Source organism: Takifugu flavidus, chromosome 18 (genome assembly GCF_003711565.1).
Source record: "Takifugu flavidus isolate HTHZ2018 chromosome 18, ASM371156v2, whole genome shotgun sequence".
Taxonomy (NCBI): Eukaryota; Metazoa; Chordata; class Actinopteri; order Tetraodontiformes; family Tetraodontidae; genus Takifugu; species Takifugu flavidus.
The window spans coordinates 879,412-904,800 of NC_079537.1; the positions used below are offsets into that span (position 1 = coordinate 879,412).

Below are 25,389 nucleotides of genomic sequence, written 5' to 3' on the forward strand. Positions count from 1 at the left end.
TCTGAGAGCGGAGCGGTCTATTGTGCTGATAAGGTATCACTAGCTCCTCCAGGTAGGATGGAGCTAGGCCTCTGAGGACCTTGTAGGTCAAAAGAAGGATTTTAAAAATGATTCTAAATTTAAAGGGCAGCCAATGAAGAGACACCAGTACAGGAGTTATGTGATCTCTTTTGTCAATACCTGTCAGAACTCTGGCTGCAGCATTTTGGATCAGCTAGAAGCTTCTTAAAGAGTTGTTTGGACACCCTGATAATAAAGAATTACAATAGTCCAGCTTGGAAGTAACAAATGCATGAATTAACTTTTCAGCATCATGCCGCGTCAGTAGTTTCCTGATCTTTGTGATGTTCCTCAGGTGAAAAAAGGCACTTCTAGAGACTAATTTAATGTGTGAGTTGAAGGAGGTTCAGGACCAGAAGATCCAGATCTTCTTTCAGGGCTGCATTGAACAGGCCAAAGGAGTTTTTCAGTCCTTGGGGAGTCTGGTGTAGCTAAATTTTTGTTATCTGTAGGTGAAGCACTTCTCGAGACTGTTTTAATGTGTGAGTTGAAGGAGAGATTTTGGTCAAAAGTTACTCCAAGATTCCTCACAGAGAGACTAGATGTTAATGAGATACCATCTAGAGTGATCATATGATCTAATCTATCCCTGAGAGGTTCAGGACCAAACACCATGACCTCAGTTTTTCCTGAGTTAAGGAGGAGGAAATTTGAAGACATCCAGGACTTTATGTCTTTAAGACAGGTCTGAAGCTTCACTAACTTCTCTGTCTCCTCTGGTTTCATGGATAAATAAAGCTGAGTGTCATCAGCATAACAATGAAAAATTATTCCATGTTGCTGAATATTTGTTCCCTAAGGGAAGCATGTACAAGATGAAAAGGGTTGGTCCAAGTACAGAACTCCATGGCTAACCCTACTGTATGAAGAGGGAACGCCATGGACATGAGCAAACTGGTATCTATCAGATAGATACGATCTAAACCAGTCTAGTGCTGTCCCTTTAATCCCAATCACATGTTCCAGTCTATGTAACAGGATGCTGTGATCAACTGTATCAAAAGCAGCACTGAGATCCAGCAGAACTAGCATAGAGACCAGTCCATGATCTGAAGCTATAAGAAGATCATTAGTAACTTCAAGAAGTGCTGTTTCTGTACTGTGATGAGCTCTAAAGCCTGACTGAAACATCTCAAACAGGCTGTTCCTCTGCAGGTGCTCCAGTAACTGAGTCACCACCACCTTCTCAAGAACTTTAGAGATAAAAGAAAGGTTGGATATTGGCCTATAATTTGCTCAGACTTCAGGATCTAGTGATTTTTTTTAAGCAACGGCTTAATCACTGCCACCTTGTAGGACCGGGGTACATAACCTGTCACTAAAGAACCATTGATCTGGTCCAGGATAGAACTGCCTATCAATGGTAAAACATCCTTCAACAGGTGTGTTGGGATGGGATCTAAAAGACAAGTGGTGGACTTGGATTTCTGAATTAACAAGAGACACATGGTCACATAGTAAAGAAAGAATTTACAATAGCAAAATCACCTTATTTTAATTCATTCATATGACCCCCAAATCCTTTGGCGGCCTTAGTGTCAAGCCCACAGCTGCCTCCTGCATGTTGTTCTAGTTGTATTTTACGTCTCTGAAGTATGGTGCAGAACGATGCTCTGGAATTATTTACTCTTCTTGCTTTGTAATATCTTTGCTGCAAAACTGTGTTGTATCCGAAAGGGTTGACCTTGCCAATTCAATTGTGTTTCCACTGCAATGGCCCTGAGGATCTTTTGTCTGTCACTCCATTTGAACATTAGCGTAATGCATGGACAAAGAGAATCTCTATTGTTTTTGACATGCAAAATTTATGTCATGTACATCTCCAATCACTTTGTCTGGGCTGCCTTTCCTCTTTCTGGCCAATAAAAATGAAATAGTTTCTCCTTTGATATGTATCCAGATTGGTAAACTCTGGCTGTTACTTTCACAGCTTCGCTGCTGTCACACTCTGGTCTTCCAACCCCCCCACCCCCATTATTTTTTTCATATCTTTTAGTTTGTCAAATCATGTTTGAAAGAGGCTTTGAGGCTCACCACATCTGAAAGCAGTTGCCAGACCAAAACAAGTTAATTTAACGGCTTCATTTGTCTAAGATTATTTTTGGTGACACCCAGCACCAAACATACAGACAAACTTCCAATTCTCCCTAAAAATGAAGAAACTTTATGGAGCAAGATTAGGGCAGCAGTTGTCCCAACTGTCCATCCCAAATCAAAAAATGCATGTACAGTAGTACTCGCCAAAAAGGTAATAAAAATAGACATTGAATGCTGTTAAACCACAGACACTAAACCCTTGAAGTTACTCAGTGTGTTCTAAAAAAAATAAATCAAAGTGCTCGTGGTGCTTTTTCAAATAGAGCTTGACTTCAAAAAACATGAAATTCAAAGAAAATAATGCTAGCAGGCCAGCTAGCAGTGTCAGCACCAACTGCAGTGCTTTTTCCAACCCAAAGCAGATCTGCATGTGCTACAGTTAATCCTGTACACTGAGGCTTAACACTGGAGGATAATTCAGTCTCATAATTGATTTGGGGGCTTAATTCTTGTAGAAAGTGAAATAGAATTCAATTAAAAAAATCTGAACTCCAAACACTGAAACAGCTTACCACAGAGAAGCTTATTTTCATTTATGGTATCAATGTGTAACTTTTTTAGCCTATGAAACTGCTCACTATTCTGTTAAAATGACAAAAATAATACTTTCCCAAAATCCACTGTATATGTTATGTATTTTGTCTTCACGTGTTTTTATTTTTCCTTAATGTACATCAGTGATGTAGAAGATGTTTACAGAATAGCCAACAAGGCTTCATTGTATTTGTAACGTCTTTCCTACACAGTCGTGGCTTCAAATTTTAGCCTTTTACCATCATGCATTCCTTAAATATATATATATTTTTTATTACCAGATTGCATGTTTGGAAACTAAAATTGAATTCTCTTTATCCATCTGCCTATTGTTACCGTTTAGGGTGAAATTCAAACGTTCTCCCTGAAGGCCTTGTGGGAGTTTAATATTTTTACTCTCTGTTTCTAATTAAAGTCTCCAGTGTCAGCTACATTATACATTTTCTTTGATTTTTATTTATTTATTTATCATATGGTTTTTTTTCAGCCTCAGGGATGGGATTTTAAATGTCTGCATTACTGAAAAATGCTTTTCAAAGATCTTCTTGGGGCATTCAGCTGAAGTACCAGGGGCATGTTTAAATTGTCTGGTAACCTTTAAGGGTCCAATAAAGTGCAGACAGTGTGTAAAGGTGTTATTAAGATCAAATATGGATGAATCGGACCATTTATGGCCAGATTCAGTCTGTGAAGGATATGCTACTGTAAAGGGTTAGCCCCAAACCCTCCAGCTTGTATTAGTAAAACTTGTGAAGGATAACCGGTACAAAAAACATAATGCTGAGAATGTGTGTTTTAGATCAAGAAGGAGCAATTAAAATCACTTCCACTTCCAGCTAAATATGTGGCTGCAGTGCCACATGGTTTGTTTGAAGTGTTGAAAATGAGGTGAAAAGCAGAGTGTAAAGATGTGTTGTGTTCATTATTTCGACAGATACATCAGTAACACACCACTGACTCAGAAATGTAAATAGTAGACTGTTGGTTATTGATTTCTCGAGCAAGTGCAGAATGTGAACATTTGCACCAATAATGTATCAGTAAAGACTGGCCTGAGAGTTTTTTCCCCATTTGTATAATAAATTTTGAATTATGCTTTATTTTATTTTATCTTTTCTTTGTTTTGTTCAAGGGTGTCCAGAACCAGTTATCCAGCCAGGATTTCTGCCCTACAACACTTTCACCTCTGATGCTCATCCCATATTCCTTAGTGAATGCATAATCTGTCTGGTAGGACCAAAAACCCAGCTGGATTGCAGCCCTCGAGGTTTCTGGATACCCCTGCCTTAGTTAATGTGTTTTATTGTCATTAGGTGCCACAAAACATATTCTGTTTTGGCTAGCTTCTGAAAAATATCATCAGCTTTATTTCTGTGCCTTTTTGTAAGGGCACCCAGGAACCCAAACATAATTTTGTTGTCTTGCTCTTTAAATTAAGACAGCCGTTGCTTTGTTTCCAGGGAAGTTGGAGTTGTGTTAAGCAGAGAGGCATTAAACAGTGGAGATACTCATTTGTTGCGTTGTATTTCCATTCAATTACGATTTCCCAGGATTTTGAGGGAACTATGATGTTGTCTTTTGTAATTATCATTGTCAGCAGCACAGATGTTCTTGAAAGAAACAGATGTCCACAGATATCCCCCTACTTCGATTCAACAAAAATGAAATGGCAAAGACCAGATTTTAGATTCCATTGCCATTTTAGCATCATTGGTTGCCTTAAAATAAAAATTATTCAGCATTATAATCTTCTGTGGCATCTCTTAAATATGAAATTTTGCCTCAAGCATGATGCTTTACCTTTTAAGTAGCTGCCTAGATGCAAATGATTTGTGCATCTTCCTGAAGTCGTTATGCCGCTTCTCTTTGCAGTAATGGGGTCAATGCACCAAGCATTCTGAGTGGCTGTGCCACAACACAAATAGGTTTTTGCTGCTAATTTAAGAAGTGATGGGATTGACTGATCGTTAACACCTCTTTTTATTTGTGGATTAAACATCTCCCAACCTTTTATAATTCTGTCATAATTGTTTCGGCAGCATGGGATAAATTTTCATTGTAATGCTGATGACACTCAGCTTTATTTATCCATGAAACCAGAGGAGACAGAGAAGTTAGTGAAGCTTCAGTCCTGTCTCAAAGACATAAAGTCCTGGATGTCTTCATATTTCCTCCTCCTTAACTCAGGAAAAACTGAGGTCATGGTGTTTGGGCCTGAACCTCTCAGGGATAGATTTGATTAGATCACATGATCACCATGTCTTTGGACTGTGGGAGGAAGCCGGAGTACCCGGAGAGAACCCACGCAGGGAGAACATGCAAACTCCACACAGAAAGTCCCCAGCCTCAATACCAAACAGGGATCGAACCCGGGGCCTTCTTGCTGTGAGGCAACAGTGCTAACCACCACACCACCGTGCCTCCCTAAAGATCGATTGATTGATTGATTTCTTGCTGCGTTACATTCATCATTTTCCAGAAGTGTTTGGCAGGCTGGGGTCTTCCTTTACTGTTACGCTCTGTGCTGCAAAAGCCTGGGGCTAATTTTGCCCTCTTCAAATCAAAATTTCAAGTAATGACATCCCGATTCTATATATTTCCCTAATGGATAATTGGATGCCATGTTGTTAGAAATGGAGACTGCTGATTAACAACATACACGTTTGTCTATTTTTTTTTTTATTGTCACGGTTGGATGGACAAACTCTGGACAAACTTGTATTTTTCCTTATAAAAGGAAGTTCTTCTTTTCTCAGCTCTTCTGCTTATTGAGCTTTATCTTTGCCAGGGGTTATTATGTCTACTTGAAGTCCCTAGTACACCTCTGTGGCTACCCCTTGCTGGCTAGGGTTATTCAACCTCTCAATGTTGCATTTTGAAAGGTTAAGCCACGCCTGACCAAACTATACTTGTGAGTCTGCAACTGTTTGAACACATACATCTCCTGGGATCTTTAGTGTCAGCATGACAGTGCAAGAAGCACTTGAAACTCAGCAAACTGGTAGCTACCCATAAACAGCAATAATAATGTAGAACTCCTTATTCCCAAGTAGTGCACTAAGTATCCTATCGAGTGCACTTAGTGCATCCCCATGTGCATTGTGAAATGTATTGTCAACCGATGGTCTCTAACCAAGCAATAGATATGATCCTCCTATGTGGAATATCATAGAAATACAACAACAACAAAAAAAAAAAAAATACAGCTTCTTGGCTTCTTATTAGTGAGTGCACTAAGGAGACCGCTCAACCCTGCTCCCTATACAGTGAGTAGGAAACAATGAATCGGAGTGTGATTTTGGATGCAGGAAACTATCTTTCGCTTTCTCTTATGCCTCTTTTTCTCTTGCATGCAGCTCACCGGTGGAATCAGTGCTATTTTATGCCATCACAACCCTCCACAACCTGCTGCTTCACCAAGAAGGGGCCAAGATGGCTGTGCGTTTAGCTGATGGGCTGCAGAGAATGGTTCCCTTGCTAAAGAAAAGTAACCCCAAGTTCCTAGCCATCACCACCGACTGTCTGCAGCTCTTATCTTACGGAAACCAGGAGAGCAAGGTGAGCAGAGGCCCCACACATTAGGGGGATGTTTCTTGTATCTGTCCAAACCAAACTTTGTAAAACTGTCTTATGTTCTTGGCAGCTGATCATCTTAGCCAATGGGGGTCCAGAGGGTTTGGTGTTCATCATGAGGAACTACAACTATGAGAAGCTACTGTGGACCACCAGTCGTGTTCTTAAAGTGCTGTCTGTTTGTCCTAGCAACAAACCAGCAATAGTTGAGGCTGGTACGGTCAAGTTACTATGGTGCATGCATGATATGGATGTGTTATCACTAATAAATCAAGGTGGTCACATTTGCTCCAGACCCACTGCAAATGTGTTTATTTGTGTTAAATCGATTTTGAGATAAGCTGAAAAATGCCCCTAAATCTCATGTGTCATGTAAATTCTCCCATGTGCTCAAGCCCTTATCCTTGAGTTTCAATTCAAGTATTGCAACAATTGCTTTTGACAAATGAGGAAATGAGATAAAAATCCATGTTTCTCATTCTCTATGTAGCATGTAGAGTGGAAATCACTTGTAGTCGTGAATCACAACTATATGAATTAAATATGGGATTTAAACCAGCCTGTATAGCAACTGGGTCCTGTAAGTGTCTTTTTACATTCATCCAGGTGGAATGCAAGCTTTGGGCCAGCACCTCACTGGTTCCAGTCAGCGGTTGATCCAGAACTGTCTGTGGACTCTGCGTAATTTATCAGATGCTGCAACCAAACAGGTATCATTTCATCTAAATTGTAATTCTGGGTATTCATGTTCACGGACATGGCTAGCAGACGAGTTTTAGCTGAGCTATTAAATAAAACAGGCAATAAAACAGATCTGTCACTCAACTACAATTACTATTTAATTATGTCATTTAATTAAAGTGAAATAAATGAATCGCTTAATTTATTGATGCTACAAAATGACTCAAATACAACACATCTGCAATGGTGATGATCCAGCGATCCAGGCTACTCCGCATCATGTTAAAGACAATCTGAAATCACACATTCTTCCCTACTTGCTCTAGGGAGTAGGTTTGAACTTTCTGTTTCGTGCACTCACTGATAAACTGAAAATATGCTTTCGAACATTAAGCGTAGATAATGAGGAAGATAGTTAGGACTACAAATTTATGTTGATCCCCTCGGCCATCCCATCTCCTCTGTTCGGTGTCTCTGTGCAGGAGGGGTTAGATGGTCTCCTGCAGATACTGGTGACCCAGCTCGGCTCAGATGATGTCAACATGTTAACCTGTGCAACCGGCATCCTCTCCAACCTCACCTGCAACAACTCCCGCAACAAAGTAACTATCACAGGGTTTCCACACACATGTATTAATGCTTCAGTTGAACATTAGGCTATTCTTCTGTCGTGACCATTGGGCATTGGAAAGGCACAAATGAGGTTTAATCACTTTTAATGACATTCTTATCATTTCCACTACTGCAAATCTATGAACATTTACTGAACAATTCATGTGATGTAATCTATTTCCAATGGTGCATGCTAAGTTTCCTATTTCTGCTCATTATCTTGCCAAACTGCTGCTGTCAATTAATTATATACTTTCGAATAATAACTTAGAAATAAAGATTCTATTATATTATAAATAATGATATTTTCTGAATTGCCTAAATTTCAAATAGCATAGCTTCCGATTACTTTGATTAACTGTTTTCTCTTTATTTCCACTTTACATATTTATTATTTTTTTAATCGATTTTATTGTTGTTCCTTCAATCCAAATGAATTTCTGCGCAGTGTTAAATTGGCACATGGCAACATACATTTCTATTCCTCCTCTTTTCCTCAGATGCTGGTAACTCAGTGTGGGGGGGTTGAAGCGTTGATCCATGCTGTGCTTCGTGCGGGGGAGAAAGAGGATGTTGCTGAGCCAGCCGTGTGTGCCCTGCGCCACCTCACGTCTCGCCACCAGGATGCCGAGCTGGCCCAGAATGCAGTGCGACTGCACTATGGCATCCCAGCTATCATCAAGCTGCTGGGCCAACCACACTACTGGCCTATAGTGAAGGTGAGAGGATGCAATGATCTGGTTTTCAATTTCAATGAAAATCACTTCTTCCATTCCTGAGCTAAGAAGACGGACACAAAAACAGAGAACTAGGGGGAGAAAGTCTCTCAAAGCAAGAGACTAGAGTTTGTTAGACATTTCATTGTCCACAAACTCTTCCACTTGGTGCTTTAAAAACTGCCCAGGCCCCCCTCTATCCATCCATCCATCCATCCATCCATCCATCCATCCATCCATCCATCCATCCATCCATCCATCCATCCATCCATCCATCCATCCATCCATCCATCCATTAAAGAAGCAATTTTACCTGTCACTGTATGCAGCAGATGTGGCAGCAGCAGGTTGGGCATATCTGTAGGTAGCATAACCACCCTGCAAACAAGCACATATTCCAACTCCATTCAAAATCAGAGCCAGTGAGGGTGTGTGAGCGTGTCCCAGGAGGCAGGTGGCAGAATGCACTCCGAATAGAACTGATTGAGAAAAGTCACAATTATAATTGTTTGCACTTTGACGCATATTAATCACAGAGTGTAACCATTGCGAAACACCTGTGTTAGTGCATCTGGCAAAACACATGCGTGCCTGTTGTGCAAAATGCCTCCACAAATGTGTAACTATTGGGGAAATCGCTTAAAACTCATTTTCCCTTAAAAAGGGGTGAAGAAGCCTCAGTAATTCGATCTCACAAGTTGTTTGGGTTGGTAATGTTCACAGAACTAATGAAACGTAAGTACTCCAAATGAACTCACTGATCAAAACTCCTTCAGTAATGACAGCTCTTAGAATTATCACCCTCCCTTGTAACAAATGTCACTCAATACTAGTATGTTTAAGGTGTAATTAAATAGTGAAAGGTGGCACTGCTAGATACATGCTAGTAGTGACATCATCTGAATAAGATTGCAAGTGTGATGCTAAATCAATTCAAAAATCTGATGTAGACTCAATCTATGATGGTCAGCGGGTTGGATCATTGGTTGTTTTTACAGTGTTAGCAGAGCCCACTTTTCAACAAGATGTGTGCAAGGCAAAAGTACTACATTTTGATATTAATGTCAAAAATCATTGCTCATCCAATTTTAAGTTTTGCAATTGTATATTCGTGCTTTGATTTTAATTTGTTCCTCAAGGCTGACACTGGAGCTAATCCAAACTCATTCCAGTCTTTGAGTTTCCACTGATGGCATCACAGTGCATGTTGGGAAAATCTCAGTAGTGCCCAGATTTTGCATAGAATATGATGAAACATTTTGTTATGGTATTGGTATTTAACTGAAGATATAACTAAAACATCCTAGACAAATTGTATTCTATAGCCTTGCACAGCATGTCACAGCACAAAGATTTATAACTTATTGTGTTTACCTTTTGCAGCTTTAAAAAATAAAGAGAGACAAAAACACAAAATTATACAAGACAGGTAGCCATTTAATACTATAACTCAGTTATCAATAACGTTAGAAAAGATAGAAAACCGACCCTTCGATTTTCAATTACGATGCAAGTCCATGCCTGATCCCACAGAATCTCTGTGCCCTGACATGCTGCCAGGGACATTTGAGCTGGATGGATGATGGAGCGAATGCATGGAAAACAGATCATGAGAATTTGGAAATGTGGAGTTGCTGTGCCTGCTTGGCAGGTAGTCCTTGTTCTCCATTCCAGCGGACACTAGGGGTGCCATCTCCATTCTCCTCAGACTGAGCCTCTTTAGTGAGCACTTGACACCATTCTCCTCAAAAATGTTTTCATCTGAGCACGTGTCTCTCATTTTTGTGTGTCACTGCCTTCAGGTCATTTTAAAGTTCGTCACTGATCATTGGCCGTATCCATGCGTCATTTGTTTACCATACAGTGTGACTAATGGAACCTGTACAGTCGAGTGTAGAGAACTAGTGTTACAACCAGAAATCAGGAAACTACTCTTAACACTGTAGTATGTTGACACAGGTTTCATGGCAGATCAAAGGTCCTTGAATGTGGATAACATAAAAATAAAGAATTGGGAAGAATTTAGAAGAGTGCAAGCTGATGAGTTTTGAGTCATGCTGACTCATATGCCACTATCTCTGCATTCCACACGGTTTGTGCTGAGACTCACAACAGGGTAGTGAATGACTTGTCATGTTTCCCAACGCATGTTGATTTAAAGCTTTAGGCACTTCCAGAGTGGTGCCAATTCATAGGGGATTGATTGTTAGTGCTGTTACCTCGGCTCGGTGATAAGTAATAAGTACTATTGACAGTACATACTTTCATTTCACATTGGACTTGTAGAAAAATAGCATTAAATTACATGACTTTGGCCTTTTTTTTCTGCCGCCTATAATAGCATCTCTCTGAGCACTGTGGATTTGTTCTCCATACTATTTCAGCTCCCTTGTAGCTCTATCACAACAACAAAGACTGTATAAAATGACAGAGCAGATGATGATTCCAAAAATATGTTTTTCTGACTTTCTGACTTTCCTATATTGCCTATATTCTTCTGCACTTATTAGTTGAAGCCAAATAAGCAAGCTAAAACAAAAAATAGCCCTCATAACTCTGCTTATTTATGATACTTGAGATAATAATGTGACCCACTGTTACTATAAGGGTCAAGTTCTGGAAAATAATGAGCTGTGTGGAATATACAGAGAAGTGTTCTTTTACACTTATACAGCGTTTGCTGTGGTGGTTTGTAAGGACAAGTGTAGAATAATATAAACACAAACACTGCTATACTTGTGTGAGAAAGAAGGGTAATTGCGTTTTATGTTAGAAAATTCATTTTACATGAAAGCTTTACAGCCATTTACAGCTTTAAAAAGTCAGTTCATCTTCATGTTCATCTACTTCAGTGTATCACATTTATGATTCTCTAAACTTGTGCGGTAATGTTTGTCTCATATCCAGTGATATATATTAGATAATTGGTTCATTTATCACACCAATGGCTGTCTTTGAGCATACAGTAGATTTTGGTTGTGATCAGATAGACTTTGTGATAGAGGAAAAGCAAAGTGAATGGTACAGGGATCATCAATACATTTTAGTGCATATAAAGTGTTGTTGAAATCATCTGCACTAGCAGGTCACTGATCTGAACTTACATTGCAGAGTTATCAGGTGAAAAAGTAGCCTGATGGAATTCTGTTACTCCCAAGATGTAGAGTCTTACTCTCACATTAACGCGACACTGTGATGTATTCAAAGTCAAGATTGATTTTGTGGTCATTTGTAGCTCAAACCACACCGGGGTAACTGTGAGGTGACACGCTTGCATTCCATTGTGAATCAATCTTTCTTTCTTGGTGACACAGGTGCAATTGCTACATGGTTATATGTTCAATTAGCAGTGTTTTAAATGTTCACTAAAGCTGAACATTTACTCATGATGTGTGTAAGTGAATAAATGAAAAAATAAATTATGCTTCAGTTTCTGATTTAATATAATACCTTGAACATGGAAAGTAGATAAAAAGGTTTATTACAGATGTGGAAATGTCCATCCCCGATGAGCACAGTGTAACACTCAAGAGAACTGTGGGTACTTTTGAGATTTGTCGTCCTCTCCACTCAAAGCATCAAGTGGGTGATTCTCCCTGTACTCAGACTGTTATTTGGATGCTAAGTGCGTCCAATACCAGTCCATTGCTTAGTGTTACCTAAAAGATTAAAAGGATAAAAAAGGAAAAACAAATGACTTAGTTGTTTTCAAAACCAGGGCAACTGCACTTCCTTTCCTTTTCCCATGCTCTAAACTCTTCAAACTACCACTGTGGACTAGCTGGATGGATGAGAACTTGAATCCACTAGGCCGAACAGTTCTGTGTTTGGTAATTATGAGTGTTTGCACAAAACAGACTGTGACAGCTCATTTCCGGAACAGGTTGGCCCCAGGATGCGGAAATCAATGTGTTACTTAATGCTGGCACTGATTTTCACTTTCTCTGCCTTTGTAATGCGTAAATATTTTTGGGAATACTGTTGCTATTCATGAAGTCTCTGCAGGGTTGCAGAATCTAAATGTAGTGTTTTAAATGTCAAAGAAGAGTGTAGCCGTAAGACAGCAATATGTTGCTGCAGATGTCCTAAAAATTGACCCAGTATTTTTCCCTGCCGCAAGAAAGAAACTGTTAGATCTTTTTCCTTTGAAATGAAGCATTACGCAATGCTTAGTAAACATAAGTGCGGTCCATGTGGTTCGCGACAGGTTAGAGCAGCCGGTTCTGCCATATAAAGGCATCTCGTAACGTTGTCTTTAAAGCTGACCCAAATAGAGCATTATGTTTGATCTCGTTCCTTTCCTCAGGCTACGGTTGGTCTGATCCGGAACTTAGCACTGTGCCCTGCCAATCAAGCGCCACTGAGGGAGACTGGTGCTATTCCCCGACTGGTAAATCTTCTGCTGAAGGCTCACCAGGACACCCAGAGACATGCCTCCTCTGCGCAGCAGACATACCAGGTCTCAAAACGCACACACGCACACAGTCAGAATACTAGGAAACGAGGAAACGTTCGCATCACTGTATGCAAAAGTAGTTTTTATAATATTTCACATGAAGAATTCACAAGATGATATGGGGCAAAATCCAAACACCTATCTCACTTTCCCAACCTAGGTAATCTGGAGTCTCACCTTTTTCTGTTAACAACTGATTTAAAAACGCAATTTCTGTGTACTGTATTCAAGGCCTTTATCCAATGTTGGTAGAGGTAGGACTCATTTCTGTCTGTCTTCCTTATCAGGATGGTGTTCGCATGGAAGAAATCGTAGAGGGCTGCACAGGAGCGCTTCACATCATGGCCAGAGATCCTATAAACAGAGGAGAGATCGCCAGCATGCAAACCATACCACTCTTTGTACAGGTATAATTACAATCTACAACGTGCATATTATATAAGATATTTGTAATTTAATTAATTAGACGACAAATAATAGAGTTGTAAATATATACATCCTCTTTTTCCCCAGCTGCTCTACTCTTATGTTGAAAATGTAAAGCGGGTAGCAGCGGGTGTTCTTTGTGAGTTGGCCCTTGATAAGCAGTCTGCAGAGCTCATTGATGCAGAGGGAGCATCAGCACCCCTCATGGAGTTACTGCACTCCAACAATGAGGGAATTGGTACGTCTATCTTCTCTCATTCCCATCTTCTCTTGACTGGTTTTTGGAACTGTGTTTCTGTTTAATGCAAACGAGCTATAGACAGTCTTGCAATGTTGGTGCTGATGACAACATTAAAAACACTAAATATTTCACAAAAAATGACTGATCAAATTTTCCAATATAATCTTCTAGGAATCTTTGGATCCTGATATTTGCATCAAAGCTACATTCACTCCAAAAAATATTAACATTTTTGAGTGAATCAAGTCATTTTCTTTAATTACTACAAAATGGGACCAATGTCTTTGTCAGGACCCAGAGCAACCCCTCAGAGGTCTACACATGCATCGTGCTGCTTTATCATCAAGAGACATGACGGCAATATAAAACCAAAAGCTGTAAATGGGGAGACAGGCATTTGGCTTTAAAGAACTTGCTTTGATATTAAGGCACATGAGAAGTAACCGTTTCTTCTTTTTTAATCTAATATGTCATGGATAAAAATACTCTGTACTGTATTATCCTACCACTAATACCTTTACTCTATCATCAAAATCAAAGTGATTTCAAAAATGAAAAGACTCACAGGTTACATAGGTTGACAGTTACTAAATTACGCACATGGACCATCCGTGTAACGGTTTGCCCCACCTGAGGCCTTATTTCAAACACACAGCACCATGCTTGGGTAGGTGGATGCCTCTGTTGCGCACACTCCTGATAGATTGTAGGTTGTCACTTTACCACTTACTTGGCACTTGTTTTTGTAACAATTTCAACCAATGTTGACGCTTTCTACCCGCAGCCACTTATGCAGCGGCAGTCCTGTTCCGAATTTCCGAGGACAAGAGTTCAGATTACAGGAAGAGAGTATCAGTGGAGCTGACACACTCGCTCTTCAAACATGACCCTGCCGCCTGGGAAATGGTACGAAAACAGCGTGGGCTGATATAAAGGTGCTGTCGTGACTTTTGACAGGAAAGTTTAGCATTGGACATTGTTAATAATGGTATACACGGGTGCTCCATAAACTGCACCTGGAAAAAGCCATTAATCCATCCATGTTCTGAATCTACAATTAGGTGTCTTACAAGTTGAGTGTTTAGAGAAACTGTCCAGAAATGCTCAGACTACATGTGTCAGATTTCCCTCTGGAAGATAAAGATTAGGAAAATCACTTGTTTCCATGATCACTTTATTTCAGTCTCAACCCCAAGTTCATGTACAGCAATAATGGAAACAGATCCCAGGAGGATTGAGAATGTTTCTTTCCATCAGTAGCTTAGCTTCATCACAATGCCTTCATTACAGATGGCAGCGTACCTGCCATGGTGGAGAGGTTCCGATCCTCAATTTAGCTTTTGGAAACATTCAAATTAGTGAATTTTACCCTAAACAAATATGTTTGTGATCTTTTGTCCAGTTTGTTTGAATAGTGTGAATCCGAGTTGTTTTTGCGCTGCTGCAACTGCATATAAACAGCAGTCATTTAATGACGGCCTTGTGCAGCCGCACTTGAGTACATTTGGGCTCAGGGTAACACACAACCTTATCTCACCTATACAGGCGTAGGACGATGAAGAGAGCTCTTGCCCACCATCACATATTTTAAGTAGCATGTCCAATATTTGTATGTGTGATGTATAAAGGTTTTAGACTTTAAAAAAAACAGCATGACTTTGATGTCTTTATTGAGCTGCACCTTCTGTCCTTAAGAACACATTTTAGACTATATTGACAAGCCTCTCTTTGACAAAAACAATGTTCGATCATTGTTCTGCTCACGTGTGTGTATTTTCAGACCCATACTGCTGTTCCTCTGGAGCACACATACCTTGCTGAGGGTGAGTATACCAAAATCCTCCTGATCATTCCCACTGATACTTCAGTTATTACTGTGTTGTTTGTCACATTTAACTGCATGAGACATACCGTAAGTTGTATCTCCATTTGCATAATTTGGTGTTCATTATACAGCAGAGGAAAGGTTAATTGGGACCTCTTAATTTTAACATTGAAATGGGATGCTTAATGTGCCTAATGGGATGGACTGAAAATGATTCCTCCATGATCTCAGGTAACAAATTTTTACTGACTGGCAAGGAGAGGTTGGGTGTGTGTGTGTGTGTCTGTGTGCATGCCTTTATGATATGTAGATAAAAAGACAAACATTTTCATTTTATCTTTTTCTAATTTGACTAGCAATTACCTAAACCCTTTTCTAGAAGAGTCTAACTAGAAACTATTACCTTTTTGCTCCTTTTTTATGATTAAAATTAATTTTCCAATTAACTTTGCAGTCACACAATAACACAAGGCAGCTAAAAAATATTCTTCATTATTTTCAGTTCCCCTAAGATGTAAAAAAGAGTTTGAAAGAACTTGTTTATCTTTAGAATACAAATAGATTCAGCTCTCTGACACAACTACTGTCCTCCCAGGCTATTTTTGGGCATTAAAAACAACCCCCCCTGCATCCTTTGTATAAACTTTACAGTCTCACAGGCCCTAAAACACAGCGCACAGGCTCATTACGCAGAAATCCCAAAGGCAAGCTGACTCCTAACTGCTTCAATGGATGGGGCGGCAAACAAAATTATCACTATAATAAAGCCGAACATCTTAAATACATAATATGTACAATGCATGTACAGGTTTATTTCTGTCAAAGTGTGTGCACGTGTGTATGTGTGCATATAAGGTTTTATACATACCATTCTACAACATGGAAATATGGCACCAGAGGCTGCAGGGCTGCATGATCCTAAGTCAGTATAATCAGTGTGATCATCTCATAAGAAAGAATGAGACAGTTTTTATTGAATTCAACCGAATTCAACCTAATCAAGACACATAAGCAATCCAATAAACGGGAAAATAGTTGCAGGTTAGTTTGTTGTAAAGAGCACAGATCTCTTTAAGTGCTATATGACTGAGTAAATAATTACTCATGGTTCAATAAAAACCATTAATTATGATCCGGTTGGGAATGGAGTTTCAGTGATAAGGTCTGTAGTCTCCTGATGGGTGTGATTCAAAAGCAGGAACATGATGAGGATCCTACGAGCTATTTTGATATTTTTTAAATCACATAGAGAGGAGGATCAAGCTCTAAATAGATACTTAATGATTTTGTAGCATATTAACTTAAGCAATGAAACCAACAGGTAAAGGAGAGAGTGATTATGCTCTCAAAAGAGTGATAGAAGGTCAAATCAAATCAATTTTTATTTATATAGTGTCTTTTACAATCAAAATTGTTTCAAGGCGCTTTCCAGAATCCCAGGGCCTGACCCCAGACAAGCAACAGTGGCAAGGAAAAACTCCCCTTTACAAGGAAGAAACCTTGAGCAGGACCAGGCTCATGTAGGGGGACTCTCCTGCTGATGGCCGGCTGGGTAGAGAGAGAGGAGAGGAGAGAAGAGGAGAGGAGAGGAGAGGAGAGGAGAGGAGAGGAGAGGAGAGGAGAGGAGAGGAGAGGAGAGGAGAGGAGAGGAGGAGAGGAGAGGAGAGGAGAGGAGAGGAGAAACACGTACAAAAATACACTATTTATGCAAGCCAGCAGCCGAGTGGGTCTACGGGGCAGGCGGTCATCACCCAGCTCTGAAAGCGGTGATACCTGTAAATGAATACGGGGGGGAGCAGAAAAACTACACAAGAATCAGCATAACTAGTCTACTTGATGAGGAGAGGAGAGGAGAGGAGAGGAGAGGAGAGGAGAGGAGAGGAGAGGAGAGGAGAGGAGGAGAGGAGAGAGAGGAGAGGAGAGGAGAGGAAACCATGACCCAGTGGGGTGACAGAGGCCTGTCAGGTGATCATGTTTCTGGACCCCGGCAGCCTTGGCCTATAACAGCACAGCTAAGATGTGACCTAACGATTAGACGACCCCCTAAGTATGGTCATTTGTCTGTCTATGATAGTAACTGGAACTACAGAATTAACAACAATAAGCTTTTTCAAAGAGGAAGGTTTTAAGTCTGATCTTAAAAGTAGCGATGGAGTCAGCCTCCCGTACCTGGACAGGGAGCTGGTTCCATAGCAGGGGGGCCTGGTAGCTAAATGCTCGGTCCCCCATTCTACTCCTAGAAACTCTGGGGACCACAAGTAGACCAGCATTCTGAGAGCGGAGCGGTCTATTGGACTGGTAAGGTGTCACTAGCTCCTCCAGGTAGGATGACTTTTGACTTTTAACGTATACTTTATTTACAGTGCTCTGCTCACATAAAACTGCCATGCTGCAGCCTCCATCTCCCCCCTGCTCTGTTACCTTCACTAAAACCTCATCATGTCCCCACTGCACTGCAGGTAGGATGGAGCTAGGCCTCTGAGGACCTTGTAGGTCAAAAGAAGGGTTTTAAAAATGATTCTAAATTTAATGGGCAGCCAATGAAGAGATGCCAGTACAGGAGTCATGTGATCTCTTTTGTCAATACCTGTCAGAACTCTAGCTGCAGCATTTTGGATCAACTGGAGGCTTCTTAAAGAGTTGTTTGGACACCCTGATAATAAAGAATTACAACAGTCCAGCCTGGAAGTAACAAATGCATGGACTAACTTTTCAGCATCATGGTGGGTCAGTAGTTTTCTCATCCTTGTGATGTTCCTCAGGAGAAAAAAGGCACTTCTAGAGACTAATTTAATGTGTGCGTTGAAGGAGAGATTTTGATCAAAAATTACTCCAAGATTCCTCACAGAGAGACTAGATGTTAATGAGATACCATCTAGAGTGATCATGTGATCTAATCTATCCCTGAGAGGTTCAGGACCAAACACCATGACCTCAGTTTTTCCTGAGTTGAGGAGGAAATCTGAAGACATCCAGGACTTTATGTCTTTAAGACAGGTCTGAAGCTTCACTAACTTCTCTGTCTCCTCTGGTTTCATGGATAAATAAAGCTGAGTGTCATCAGCATAACAATGAAAATTTATCCCATGCTGCCGAATAATGTTCCCTAAGGGAAGCATGTACAAGGTGAAGAGGATTGGTCCAAGTACAGAACCTTGTGGAACTCCATGGCTAACCCTACTGTATGAGGAGGGAACACCATGGACATGAGCAAACTAGTATCTATCAGATAAATATGATCTAAACCAGTCTAGTGCTGTCCCTTTAATCCCAATCACATGTTCCAGTCTCTGTAACAGGATGCTGTGATCAACTGCATCAAAAGCAGCACTGAGGTCCAGCAGAACCAGCAAAGAGACCAGTCCATGATCTGAAGCTACGAGAAGATCATTAGTAACTTTAAGAAGTGCTGTTTCTGTCCTGTGATGAGCTCTAAAGTCTGACTGAAACATCTCAAACAGGCTGTTCCTCTGCAGGTGCTCCAGTAACTGAGTCACCACCACATTCTCAAGAACTTTAGAGAAAAAAGGAAGGTTGGATATCAGCCTGTAGTTTGCTAGCACATCAGGAGTGTTTTTTTAAGCAACGGCTTAATCACTGACACCTTGTAGGACCGGGGTACATAACCTGACACTAAAGAACCATTGATCTGGTCCAGGATAGAACTGCCTATCAATGGTAAAACATCCTTCAACAGGTGTGTTGGGATGGGATCTAAAAGATAAGTGGTGGACTTGGATTTCTGAATTAGCGATTATGCCTCAGAAAAATATATAGGGCTGAAGGGCTCGTTGGACAACCTGTATGTTCCCACACATCACATCTGTCAGCACATCTGGTGATGGTCCAGTTGTTGGGATGGCTTGGTCAGCTTTTTCTCTGATAGCTAGAACTTTATCGGTTAAGAAGTGAAGTCTTCACCACTAAGGGAAGAAGGGATTCGTGGATCTAAAACACTGTGACTCTTGGTTAATTTGGCCACAGTATGAAAAGAAACCTGGGGTTGTTCTTGTTTTCTTCAATTAAAGAAGAAAAAAAGCTTTTCTAGCCTTACGGAGGGCCTTTTTGTAAACTACTAGACAGTCTTTCCAGGCTACATGATAGCTATCTATTTTACAAGAATGCCACTTCCTTTTTACTCGGCGCGCTTCCTGCTTGTGAATTATACCAGGGGGCACACTTCCTCTGATTTACTATTTTCTTTTTCAGGGGGGCAACAGAATCAAGCGTGATTCTCAGTGAGGTTGCTGCACCTTTAGCAATAGAGTCAACCTCAGCAGGGCTAAGATTATAATGACTGATCCCTGGGGAAACACACGGTGGTCCTGGGATCAACGCAGGGATCGCTTTCTTAAACTTAGCTACAGCATTATCTGAAAGACATCTGCAAGACTGTGTTCTGACCATAGAATAATCCATAATCATAAATTTAAAAGTGATCAAAGAATGGTCTGACAGCAGTGGGTTCTGAGGGAACACTCACACATGTTCTACCTCAACACCATAAGTCAGAACTAGATCTAGGGTGTGGTTGAAGCTATGAGTTGGTTGGTTTATCTGCTGGAGGAAACCAACTGACTCAAGTAATGAAATGAAGCCATTTCTAAAGCTGTCATTTACAATGTCTACATGGATATTTAAGTCTCCAATGATAATGACTTTGTCCTTTCTAAGGACCAAGTCAGATAGGAAATCAGAGAACTCAGAAATAAACTCTGAATGTGGCCCAGCAGGGGGGCAATATACAACTACAAACAAAAGTGGCTTAAAAGGTCAAAAGAACTTCTCTGGTAACGTCAAAGGATGGTGATTTACGCAGTGGGTACACTCTCTGGTGACATTTCCAGAGGATTTCTTCAGTGTTAGAAGAAGCCTTTTCATATATTGTGCCCAGATTCCTGTATTCCTCCACAACCTTCACCGGCCTTCTTTAGAAGATGGAGGTGACTGACTCAGATCAGATCAAGCTTTATTCAAAGACGTGCACACTCCACAATGCTGTACCTTTGCATAAGGGTTTCAGAAAGAGTCAGCACTAGTAAAAATGCATATTGTTGATGACATCACACATTACAGACTCAGGAGACAACAACAATGAGGTGTTACGATAAAAGTACAAATTAATTTAAATTTGGAGTGAGGAGTTGAAGGTCTTTGTAGAGCATTCTGAGAACTAAGGATAATGAAGGCGTATCAGCATGGAGGAAACAAAAGAAGAATAAGGAATAAGAGGGCGTACATTCATGTAATAAGGAAATAGCCTTTAATGACAGCTACAGAGAAGTTTTAGTCCTCTCCAGTTAGGGGCTTTCTAATTTTTTCGACATATTCTTTATGCAAATCTCTCCATCTCACCATTTTTAATTAATATTAGTTGTCACACCAAGCGTGTGTTCATTTCTCTGTATGTGTGTGTAGTGAGGGTATCAGCGCTCTTTATAGCCTGGGATCATTGCATGGGACATTTTTAATCTGCTGCGGAAGGATACACATATGCATGCCCGCACCTAGAAACATGGACACATGCATTCTTTACGCGCACATGCAGTGGTCCGTTTTTCTGATGGAGGTAAATTGAAGGTGCTGATTTCACATAGCAGCTGTCACAGTCAAATGAACTCATTTATTAAGGTTCCGGTGCTTCTATCTTCCTTTAATCACACCCCTCCACACAGTCATATTTGCAGTTAGCACTAACTGCTGCACTGCATGCAGACCTTGCCTTCAGAAAACCAGCTACACAACCTTCTGTGGTATATTTAGAAATGTGTTTTTAGCTGATCTGACTTTTAGATTTGTGAGACCTGTGCCAGCCAACGCTAGATCTAGGTGCAGGAAGTGGATCTATTTACTTACCTCCCAGATCTATTTGTGCTGATTTAATGTGACATACCAAGGGCACGATTGGTGGATACCAAATTTAGATTAATTACATAGGATAGAAAGAGGGTTGTGGGTTCCAATCCCCAGGGGGCTTTTCTGTTTAGAGTCTGCATGGATTCTCCTCTGGTGCCATGGCTCCCTTCCACAGCCCAAAGACATTTATTTGCAGGGATCTGTGAATTGCTAATTAAATTGACTGTAGGAGTGATTGTATGTTTGAGGGTATGTTGTCTGTTGGCCCTGCGATGAGCTGGTAACGTCCAGGGTGTACACCAGCTCTCACCCGAAGGCAGCTAGGATGGCCTCCAATTTTTGGCATAAATCTATACAAATGAATAAATATAGTGACAGGGAAGGAAAAACTTTGACATTCAAATGAGGATGTATAGCAAGCCAGTACAAAAATGATAGAATGAAACATGTACTGAATTCATCAGTCGGTGCCCTTCAAATGAATGAGCGGAGCCATAGCTGCCAAGGATTTACGTCAGAAGTGTGTGTATTCACTTTTAATCTATTGCTAGCAACTTTATTTATTAGCCAAATGTCAGTTATGATAATACATCCTTAAATAATAAAGATAAACACCTAAAGAGTAAAATCTGTATAATCAGAGTATTTTGTGCTCCTCTGTCACAGAACTTGATGCCTCGTATCCCTCCTACGGCTATACTGAGCTGCCTCTCGACACCCTCCCTCTAGATCCAGAATTACACGAGGCCTACATCCCAGACATGACCTACGACCCAAGACAGGCCTACCCTGAACCACTTTAACAGGTGAATATACATACAAACACAATACTTTCACATTAGATTTTGTAGATGCCATGGACCATTGATTGTTGTTGTTCTTAAAACGGGAAAAGAAAATTCCAGTTTATTCAGAAGGTTTGAATTTTATTTTTTTTTACAAATCATGAATTTTTTGCACTTCAGTTGTAGAAGGAGGTTTAGAACCAACTCAAAGTCTAAACCTGGATGGTAATTTTCCTTCAGCTGTATGTGTGTTTATCTTGCAAGAAACACATGTTGGAGCCATTTCATCCTGACATGAAGTGTAAGAAAAGAGAATTCTCCCTGTGCACATAAGCTGCTTAATCATGCCTTATAAGTCAAAAAACAACCTCCCGTGAATTTTTTTGGGACCGGGGGCGGATTTATGCCTACTTTTCTTTACAAATTGCCATTTATGAAAACAGTACTTCTCATAATGTCTGTTTTATTTATGCACCCTCTGTATGTCCCATCATAAAGGACCAAAGCAGAGCGTAGCTTAACCATTAATCATTAGGATCTGTGGCACATTTCTGCCTCTGAACATAGAGGTGGAGACTCATCATTTAATAGGCTTCATTTTCATGTATTTTAACTTATGCAGCCACCAGAAGACAGCAAAGAACGGATTTCCACAGAGAATTTCCACAGCTCAAGAAGAGTTGTGACGTTAATAATGCCTTTCTAAAAACGTCAATTTCAAGCATTAAGTGCTCTTTATGTGCACGTCCTGCCAATTGTGCTGATTTTCCCCATTCACACCATTGTGCTCGCACTCCTTTTTTTCCAACAGCATAATTATTATTGCAGCGCTCTCACAGCAGGCCTGTTATTTTAGCAGTGTCCTTTCACAAAGGCCATTCAGGCAGAGTCTGGAGTAGTAGATTTATTTTATCTTCTTTTATCTAAGATCATCATAGAGGGTGTTTAGAAAAGGGTCAAGGGACACCAGGAAATGAACAACTTTAAGCATTATTGTTATCAGGTTGACTTTTACCTAAAGAAAAATTAAGCCCTGAAACAAATAAGGAACTCACCCTATCTCCATTCTCTACGAAGGGGCACAAACCGATTGTGCTTTCACACCAGAACAAGAACAAAGAGAACAAACAGCTTTCCACGAGCTGGCACTCACGGGCCAAACGTACAAATGCTACGTCCGTGTGCTTCAGCCATATAAGTTGCCATGGTTTTCCCTGTCACTGTTGAACCACACAGCCGCCCGAGTAATGAAACTTGAGCGCTCTCAATGGATGATTGTCTACCGTGCGTCCCCCCCCACCCCCCCTCGGCTTTGCGGCATTTTGCTTTTGGACTGAAAGAATTTGCTTCCTGGTGACGACACTGCTGACATTAATGTCTGAAGAGCATCATCACTGCTCCAGATATGAAAATGATGAGAAAACTGCAGCCATGTGTCTCTTGACTAAATGTCATTAACACTTTGAAACATTTAGAGAATGTCTTGTTCGAGTATATTGTGGCGTAATATCGTGTTTTTGTCTACCCTGCTGGCAATAAAACTCTCCTGCACTCCAGCAAAACTTGTTTTTTCAGTAGCACGTTTTATCCTTGGAGCATATCCACAATGGGTTTCAGTTCTTTGTGATTTAGTCAAATTTCTTTTTTTTGGCAACTTCAAACTGGTGCATTTTTCAAAACTATTCCAACGGTGTTGTTGGTCTGTGAAAGCTAGTTTTGTGCTGTCGGTGTTCAGGGTCAAATGACATAGCGTGGCTAGCACTGCCGTAGACCCTGCCCCTGGGATAGGCTCCACTCCTCCCGCTCCCCTCACTCCACCACCCTATTGAGGGCAAATTAATGTGTCATATTCATATACTTGTAATTCTGGTAATCTGCTAATTTTTGTTGCAGGAAAAAGAAAGCCTAGATGGGAACAAGAGACCAAATGAAGGTGCAGATATTTGAGACAATGGCTGGATAAAGAAGAAGGTTTTAATCACAGAGGGAATCAGCGATTTCCGATGAATAGCGAAAAAGAAAAAATCAAAACAAACTCCCACCTGGCAATCAAGAACTATCAAAAGAGATCGCTTATTGAAAAGAGATTTATCATTGCTGTAAATGAAAAATGTAACTTTGTTATAATGTTTTCTTGTGGATCGAAAGTGTGAGTGCGGGTGAAGGGTCGTCCGATGTTTCAAGGCACAGCTACACGGGTAACTCTTTGAACTAATTTAATTTTAATTGTGACAACAGTGATGCAATATTGGCTTTGATATGCAGATATGTTTCTAATTCTGACCTCCCACCCCAAGTCTTATTTTTTTACCAACATCATTACAGCAACCATTAGAAAAAACAACTGTATTAAACAAGTCAATCACTCAATTGCTACCTGTGTATCCTGGCCCGTAACTATCTTTTAAATGTTTTCTCTGTGTATTTGAGCAGTGCACATGTCCCAGGGTGTCCATGTGTGGTCCTTGCATGGTAGTATATTGTGTACTGTACGCATTGAAGTATTCTTTACCTTTCCATACTGAGAGGGGGATGAAAAAATGAATAAAAATCTTGGTTTTACACGCCACACTGGACTGTCATAGCCATTTGTAGACGCTCAGTATAAACTACAAATACCAGTGCTCCCAGCCTCACACTTAACCAAGTGGAAACCCACAAGAAATGGACTACAGATCCATTTTCGATTCGCATGTACCACACTTTTTCCATAGTGCTTTGACTCATAACTGATTGCTTTTGTAATAGGGTGGGTTTACCTTTGGAAAGTGTTATCAGTTGTGTCATTGCTAATAGAGAAGGATGTGGGCACCGCTGTAAACTCTAATAATACCATCCAGTAAGTGTAACTGCAGTTAAAAATGGTGGACATGTAGGGCATGTTCAATGCACTGGGGTAACTGTGGAGTTGTTAGTATTGTCTGCAGTGTTAGGAAAGCACAAACGCAGCAACTGATCTATTTGCTGCAGCACTCTCCCACTTCTGTACTGTCTCTGATCCTGAACATCATTAAATTTTGTTATTACTGTTTTGTTGTATTTTCGAGGTCTGTTATCACCTATCATCCTCACATTTATGAGCAAACTATAGCTTAATGTGATTCTGAGTGAAATCTCAAAACAAAACAGAGCTGCCTTACCAGTCCCCTCCACCAGCTTTAAACATGACAGGGCAGAACCCCCAACCCTGCCCTCTGATTGGATGTCGGGGAGCAGGTAGGTTGACAACAGTTTATGTTTGTTTCTCTCATGGCCCTCTCATGATAAGGAAATTCTCCAACTTCCAGTGCCATGTTGAGTTTATTATACATAGACAACACCAAGCTAACGCCTGCCGACACTCATGAGACAGCTGGCAACAGTTTGCAAGGAAACATCTCCTGTAAGTGAGCAAATGTTGGGTTTTTTGCAAACAAAATTGCTGATTCAACCTTTAACATCAAAAATGAAAACACATTTGAGCTGAAAGGATTTTTTTGAAGAGCGAGGTGCTAAGTATGCACATCACTCTGAATATGCACAAATAT

At 40.5% G+C, this 25,389-nt stretch overlaps 1 protein-coding gene across 5 annotated transcripts in view; it reads left to right on the plus strand.

Annotated features, from left to right (window-relative positions):
* The window catches only part of LOC130514805 (junction plakoglobin-like), a 70,359-nt gene extending 45,468 nt beyond the window's left edge, over positions 1–24,891 (plus strand). For all 5 annotated transcript variants that reach the window (XM_057014598.1, XM_057014602.1, XM_057014601.1 and 2 more), the window contains 12 exons: positions 6,048–6,249; positions 6,335–6,479; positions 6,871–6,974; positions 7,428–7,547; positions 8,058–8,276; positions 12,580–12,732; positions 13,017–13,136; positions 13,243–13,393; positions 14,181–14,302; positions 15,177–15,219; positions 21,744–21,883; positions 23,756–24,891. In XM_057014598.1, coding sequence (XP_056870578.1) covers positions 6,048–6,249; positions 6,335–6,479; positions 6,871–6,974; positions 7,428–7,547; positions 8,058–8,276; positions 12,580–12,732; positions 13,017–13,136; positions 13,243–13,393; positions 14,181–14,302; positions 15,177–15,219; positions 21,744–21,880 — 1,516 coding nt within the window. In that variant the 3' untranslated portion in view covers positions 21,881–21,883; positions 23,756–24,891. The remainder of the gene's footprint in view (positions 1–6,047; positions 6,250–6,334; positions 6,480–6,870; positions 6,975–7,427; positions 7,548–8,057; positions 8,277–12,579; positions 12,733–13,016; positions 13,137–13,242; positions 13,394–14,180; positions 14,303–15,176; positions 15,220–21,743; positions 21,884–23,755) is intronic.
* Positions 24,892–25,389: the final 498 nt, after the last annotated feature.